We start from the raw sequence: 7,824 nt of genomic DNA on the forward strand, positions 1-7,824 counted from the left end.
AGGCTAAATACACTTGAAAGTTTTTCGCTTGTTATTCAACTTGTAATTAGAAATAATTGGGGGACAACTAATGGGACTTTGTTGATATTAAGTTTGACTTTTTTCATTATGTTTTTAATTTATTTACTATATAAATTTATTTATTATAGTTTCATTATTTATGGCTTATTGTTCTAGTGTTGCTTTTGGTCTAGTTGTTTATAAAACCTCGCGTGACAGGTTGTTCGGTCCGATTTGTATATATTTAACGTATTTATCTTATTCATTTAATCTGAGGTTATGATTAATTGCTAATTGTATAAAACAGGTGACAGTGTTTGGATTTCGTTCGATTTTAATTAACAAAAAACGCAATACAACAAAAACATTTAACACCGTCCCGGTTTTAGCATCAACGCTAATTGTTATCCGTAATGGTAACGTTTCGCGGCTTGTTATCGTGTCGCAGGTTCGTTGTGTCTCTGTCGGTCTCTGTATGTCGTGCAAAAACCGATTGGTCGTCAAGAAATGAGCAATACGATAAGTAAAGTCAGTAACAAGAATACCAACTTGTACTTATGTAAATGCAACAATTCATTAATACCCTGCATAAAGAAGAACGTATCGTTAAAGGCGAAGGTTATGGGAAAGAACGGCCTGTATCCCAGAATTTAATGATAAGTTTCCACCCAAGAGATTTTTTTCAGGATTTTGTCAAGAATTTACAACTCAAGCCGCTTTTGGACGCCTTGCCCGGACAGATGTAAGGTTGTACACGCGGGAGGAAAGAGGTACCAGAGAAGATGTAGATTGTACACAGGGGGAGAAGACGGTACAGAGAAAGATTTTATTTAATTTTTGTTATTACTTTTTCTAGTTGAATTATATGTTCAGGGTAATCAACAGTTAAAAAGATAATGTTCAACTTATTATTTGTTTTAAAGTTCAATAAATGGATGTTTTCAAAGTCAATGAATAATCTTATTTAATAATCGTGATATCAATTATTGACAAAAATAATCGTGATTATGATTTTGCTATAATCGAGCAGCCCTAGTGTGTGTGTGTGTGTGTGTGTGTGTGAGAGAGAGAGTAACAAGAGCTATGCTGTTGTATGATTGGTGTTTAGCTACGGTATTAAGCGTCTACAGCACCTCCGCTTTTAGGGTTGACGTAGACCCAAACGTCGCCCGGAGGTCCCCCGGTGTTGCTGCGGGAGCTGCTGCACTAGCTAACGCTCCACTAGCTAACGCTACATTAGCTAAACAAACGCTGATTTCTTTTGCAAAAGGTGCAGCGGGCATCAAACACGTTCCCCTCCACTGGTTTCAACCAAGCACTAAATTAGATGTTTTCCAACCAAATACGGTTGAACTGACACTTCCCCATATTAATTTGCAAGTAGATTAAAAGATACATCAGTTTCTGACTGCCGCAAGCTGAAGCTTGGTTGCTAGCTGGGTGTTCTCCAATAAGGGGCCGGGGGAAAAAAAGTTAGTGATTACTGGTTCCTTGTTGATTTATTTCAATACAAATTGTTGGGGGGAACTGAAAGGCTCTTACCGTACTGGTTACTTTGCAGCCCGGACATTTCCCCCAAAACACATTTTAGACGCGATCGCAACACAGAAGTACCTTTCAAATCCCATCATTTTTAAGACCTTCTAAATCATATTTAAGACCTTTCTTATTTTTTTGGTCATATTTAAGACCTTTTTAAGGCCTTAAATTCAGATTATCAAATGTACGACTTTTTAAGACTTTTTAAGACCCCGCGGGAACCCTGTGTAGAAGAGACATGAAGAAGAGGGGACACATGTTGATGTAGAAGAGACATGAAGAAGAGGGGACACATGTTGATGTAGAAGAGACATGAAGAAGAGGGGACACATGTTGATGTAGAAGAGACATGAAGAAGAGGGGACACATGTTGATGTAGAAGAGACATGAAGAAGAGGGGACACATGTTGACGTAGAAGAGACATGAAGAAGAGGGGACACATGTTGATGTAGAAGAGACATGAAGAAGAGGATTTTAGAGAACAATTACTTGTCACAGTAGAAACCGGGTTGTTGGGCTTCTTGAAGGTGAACTTCTCTCTGTGGTTTCCTCCTGACTGCATGGAGCTGTTCGTGGATCCAGACGACTTCTTCACTTGTGTGGATCTGAAAGAATTTGTCATCTGTGCACCGACGTGAGAGACGAACCCAGCAGCCAATGAACTGCCAGCTGCTCTTCCCGAGGCAAAGGAAACATTTGAAGGAGTTGGTTTTTTAGGCATGAAAGTCTGCTGATTGTACGGCTGCAGCGACGCTCTCTGGTTGGCCACTGGACCTACGGGAAGAGAGCGTTTTGTTGAAACTTTTGGCACGTTTTGGATCTGGTTCTCCATGTCTTCGCACATTTCACACAGCAGGTCGTCGTCAGCGAGGTCGTCCCAAACCGGGTCGGACTCGAAGAAAATCGACAGGTCCTCCTCTTGGTGTTCAGAGACAGCGGGCGTTGGAACTACTGCGGGTTTTATTGGAAAACTTTGAGCAGCTGTTTTTGAAGTGTTTGTAGAAGAAGTCGAGTCGTATTTAGAAACAGAATTATTTGGATTCAACTGTTGTCTTGGTGGATCTGACTTCATTGTGTTTGACGTTTGTATTTTTGATGCAGTGGAAGAAGAAGTAGACTTTTGATTGAATTGGGGTTTCAGTGGTTGTGATTTCACCGTGTTTGATGTTTGCCAGGTATACTGAGAACCTGGCACTTTTAAAACACTGTTTCCGGATGAAAACGTGTCTTTATTTGCTTTTTTGGAGCTGGAATCCACATTAGAATTTGCCCATGTGTCCGTCTGGGTTAGTTTGACAGGGAAATTAGGATTAGGCTCCAGTTTGAAACTCGCTCTTTGCCTCACGTTGCCCTTCTCCACTTCAGAAACAGCCGATTGAACCACATTTCTTTGACTTTCTCTTGGAAATGTGCCTTGACTGGTTTGGTTCTGGGTTGAAGCGTGCTTTGGGGAGATGAATTTATGAGGGTTCTGCGTCATCTCCAACATTAAAGAGTCATTGAGCAAGTCGTCGTTTTCCCAATCGTCGTCAAAGTCGTCCTTAGTGTTGGACGTGGGAACAACGGGAGTGGGAGTGTGTGAGGAAGCAGACGTTTTCCCAGAAGCCTCTTTGGCTGCTGGTTTCGCTTGTGACGGCTGAGCTGACAACACCTGACTTAAGTTTCCGCTTAGATGTTGGGTCGGTCCGTCGAACAGGAAGTCCAAATCGTCCTCCATGTGTTGGTCCATCAGGTGCAGCTGAACGTCCGGACCTGCTCTCACAGCTGGGGGCTGGTTTCCAGGAAGAGAAGCGGAGAAGTCGTTCTGATCCAAGATGTCGTCTGGCAGGAGCTCCAGGCTCTGCTGATGAAGCTCCTTCAGCTCTTCTTTCTTGTCTTCTTCCTGATGAAACATGTTGAAGTCAAACTGCTTGGCGAGCTTCAGCAGGTCGTCCACCGCGTTCAGCCTGTCGGGAAAAACCTGAACAATTAGTTTATTCTTTGGGGTTTGAAAACAAAACGTACTCCTAATTATTATTTTTGCTTTCAGGCAAATGCAACGTCCATACATGAAAATCTGACAGAAGGAAACCAATTGCCTTTTTTTTTTTAATAAGGTGCCATTTCCTATTTTGAAGAGGCTGTAAAAACTGTCCTTTTACTAATTTGTTTGCTTTGTTTATTTTGCTTCCACAATATGCGTTAATTAAGCATTCATATGTTGAATTTTTGTAATTATTATTTTTTACTTATAAAATATATTTCTGGTAGACGTTTCGATATTTTTCCTTTTTTACATTATTACATTACATGTCATTTGTTAGATGCTTGTATCCAAAGCAACTTACACACATTCAGTACTGTGGACAATCCCCACAGGAGCAATTTGGAGTGAAGTGTCTTGCCCAGGGACACAACGACATGCTGACTGCAGTGGGACTCGAACTTGCTATCCCCTGATTCCAAGTCCAGCACACTATCCACTGAGCCACAGCCTCCCATTTTCTAAATGTGTACATCTATTTTCTGTTGGTCCTTTGGCAGCATGTTCCCCTGTTGTGACCTTGGAGAAGTATACGTCATATGTATTGGATACAGTTTGTTTAATTAGATCTGCCTAGCGTTTCATTAGTGTACTCTGTTGTATTGACAAATGGCTTAGTGCATTGTTATTATTAGTATTTATATGAGCTAAAAGGAACTATTACTAGAAGCAAACTCAGGTTAAAGTGATATGAGATGCTGGAAAAATCACATCCTGCATAGGTCACTGAATCTTACTTTTGAGAAAATGACAACAACATATTTTGAACTTGGAAAAATGTTTTTTAGGAACAATTTCAAAGCCTGTAGTTGTATATTCATTTGTGTTTGTAAAAACCTTTTGTTGTGGAAACTCAATCACGTGATCATGAGCAAAAGATTTATAGTTGCAGATACAATTTGTGCTTGTGCACTAGTTATATAAACGGTGATTGAACAATATTTCACAACTTTAAAATCCTATTGTGCGTTAATTAAACTTATACATTTCGAACGAGCCGATTATGATGAAGCTCAGTTACAATCTAGAACGAACAGATGTGTGTTTGTTGCTTCTTCTGAACCCACCTCAGGGATTTCCTCTTGTGTTTGGGGACCTGAACGTCGGGGGTGCAGGGGATGGTGTCTCCGATCCACTGCTGCAGCGTGGGCTCTGCCACCTTCGGTCTGCCATGCTTCAGAGACACAGGAAACAATACAGCATGAATATTAATACATGCAGTAATTAAGACACACAAATAAAAACAATAAAATAACTTCATAAAAAAAGGTTGTTTCTGACCTTTGGAGCGATCCTGTTTACGATGTCTGAGATGTTCACAACTGGAACAGGCTGCTTCCTCGCTGCTTTTTTACCTGGAATAAAACAAACCAAAAAGCTCAAAATCTATATTTTTTTAACCAAAAGTAACAAATAAAATACAAAAAAGGAACAGTTTACACTACTAAAAAAGGAATTCAGCAATAAGTCAGAATTAATATCTTGTTGTGGATTAATGTTCTGTTGAGCAGCTCATAGTTGAATTGACTTGTCACTGCAGCAGTTACTGAAATGATTAACTTGATCAAACGTTCTCAATAACACTTTGCAAAGACAGGTGTTTACCGAATCTGTTAGGTAAAGGAGAGGTGGGGTCCCAGATGATGTCCTGCTGGAAGTCAGAGTCGTTGTGCGGAGACTCTGCACTGAAAACACCCGTCCTGGACCTCGGGATCCGGGTCGGGGACTTAAATTCTGAGAAGAAACAGAAACGAGCTGATTGAGATTCAGAAGCAGATTCAGAAACGATGACCAGTGATGTCCAGCTTATTAAACTTCAGTTAACTCTCTATTGTCTATTTCTTTTGCACTCTGCAGGAAGTCAGAGGTCAAGGTTTGAATGTCTTCCTATAGTTAATTCAGATATACTGATAGATAATCTTTTTTTTAATGTATCATTACACAGATGTGCAGTTTTTCTAAAGACAGAAATAAGCTCCAACTGATTCTAGCTTTCCATGTTTTGTTCTTACTTTTAAAAAGTCAGAAAGTTAAATATAGTTTTGTTAACATGTCTACACAAAAGCCTTCCCATGGATTTGTATGATCTTCAGGTAAATTAACCCACATGAAACCCAAAAAGCAGCATTTTATTTTCGCTTAACTTCACTAATTTAAAAGTATTGCCCCCACTTTACTCGCACTTGATTAGGACTACTGTTTATTTTTTTGTTTTCTTTGTACTGTTTCCGTTTCTGATTTTATGTAAAGCTTCTTTGAGCATTAGGAAAAGCGCTAGAAAAATCCAATGTATTATTATTATTACAACATTACTCATTACAGACTCATTCAAAGAACATCCATCTGTTGCAACTTATCAATATCCCAATGACTTATTCTGCACTATTTCTACTATATTCTATTTTATTTATTTACTTGCACTATCGTATCTGTTTTATTGTGTTGCACTGTTTGAGGAGCCTGTGACCTAAGATTTTCATTGTCATAGCTACACTGTAGCTATGCACACATGACAATTAAAGCCTTGAATCTTCAATCTCTTCTCGGCACACCAAATATGGGCTTCATCGGCCGGAGGTTTCCTGGGGGCTTGGATTGGATGTTTATGTCATAGCAGACACAAGAGGCAGGTAATAACTTCATAAACTGTTAAATATCACTGGTCTCTGGCTTGAGCTTCAATCTCAGGATCCGTGTATTTATTATGCTCTCAAGAATGGTAGTAGTCATCACATACAGAGCATCAACTAGTTCCTGAACAGTGTCCTTCACATGCTTGTATCCAAGAGAGGGAGTTACACAGTCACAAGATGGAGGGACGTAAAGCAGTATTCAATGTTTACTTCAGATTAGCTCCACGTCAGAAATGATCATGCTTGTCATATGTCTATCTCCATAGAGGCTGCATCATCATGTTAATCACATAGCTATCATATGCCTACAACATTCCTGATGCTCTTCTAGGTAATCACACATCCTGTTATGTGCACAGCTGCAGTTGGGATACCTTTGTTATCATGCTACTCTGATATTGGAAGAGTACATTCAGTATTTTACAAACAGAAACCTAACATGAAGATACTTAAATGAATAAATACTGACCCGACTTTGTTCTGATTGGAGAGTCTTCCTCCTCCGCGGTCTGTGTGTTTTGAGTCTGCCTAAAACTCCTCCTCAGTCGGTTAGTTTTCACCGGCGGACCGGACGGAGCTTCGACCCTCCCCCGGTTCATTGTGAGCGGCCGTTAACGGTTAGAATACCGACGGTTTGCTGTTTTTACGTTGTGAAATGTGTTATTATTGACAGTTTATCTTGTTCGTTGTGAAGAATTCAGACACTCAGCAGTGTTTTTGGATATCCCGCCATCTTGTAATTCCCAGGGTTCCTTGCGGCGGTGCCTTCAAGAGCGTCAAAGCTGCTCGGAAATTGCGCATATGTATGGAAAACCAGGAATTCGCANCGGTGCCTTCAAGAGCGACAAAACTGTTCGGAAATTGCGCATATACTATGGCAAGCCAAGAATTCGCGTTCTTACTAGTAAGAATTTATTTGTGATATCCTCCAGAAATGAATACAAGCTAAATCGGCTTGCCATACATATGGAGATGCATTAGGAGGATTTCAGTCTAAAATGCAGCGCCGTATAGATAAAAGAGTTGCGACAGCAGAAGCCCAAAATGCTTGATCGTCACGTTGTTCATGGAGACTCAGATAGTTCCTGGAAGTTCGTGGCGGGCCATTTGATAACAGGCGATAGAACTGCGATTTTTGGTAATTAATAGTCAATAAAGGTTTTGATTTGCAATATTTATACAACATACCGATATGTGTATGTATTTACATCAATATGTTAAAAAAAAAAAAAAAAATTGCTAATATTTAGGGATAATATTAGGATTTGTGTGAACAGCTGTACCTGCCTTGTTAAATATACATGTTAGTCTAACGTTGCCTTAGTTAAAGAGCCTGTTGCTGTTGTTTATTGCTTTGAATTCTTTAAAACAAATATTCACTTCTTTTTTCATTCAAACCTTTATTTAACCAGGTGGTCCCATTCAGAAAGGACTGGAGACTGACAGGTGACTATCAAAGGACTAGCAGCAGCAACATGATGATGTTAAATGTGTTGTTTTAGGAAAATCCATTATAAATAAATGGAATTCAATAAACATTGAATAGCATGTCATGCAGTTTGTCTGTGCCTTTTCCTCCGTGTCCTGGCATATAGTCTCCACCATGGTTTGCTGTGCTGCCTGGGGAT

At 39.8% G+C, this 7,824-nt stretch overlaps 1 protein-coding gene across 1 annotated transcript; it reads right to left on the minus strand.

Annotated features, from left to right (window-relative positions):
• Positions 1-2,023: 2,023 nt before the first annotated feature.
• Positions 2,024-6,900, minus strand: LOC104956802 (ETAA1 activator of ATR kinase; the record flags this gene model as incomplete). The annotated part of the gene is made up of 5 exons (XM_010784345.1): positions 6,666-6,900; positions 5,169-5,297; positions 4,845-4,918; positions 4,631-4,737; positions 2,024-3,486 (listed from the first exon to the last, which is right to left on the minus strand). Coding segments are annotated over exons 1-5 (1,903 nt in total), but the record flags the coding sequence as incomplete, so codon positions are not given.
• Between the last annotated feature and the right edge of the window lie 924 nt (positions 6,901-7,824).

This window comes from Notothenia coriiceps, unplaced genomic scaffold (genome assembly GCF_000735185.1).
Source record: "Notothenia coriiceps isolate Sejong01 unplaced genomic scaffold, NC01 NC01_scaffold00026379, whole genome shotgun sequence".
Lineage (NCBI taxonomy): Eukaryota > Metazoa > Chordata > Actinopteri > Perciformes > Nototheniidae > Notothenia > Notothenia coriiceps.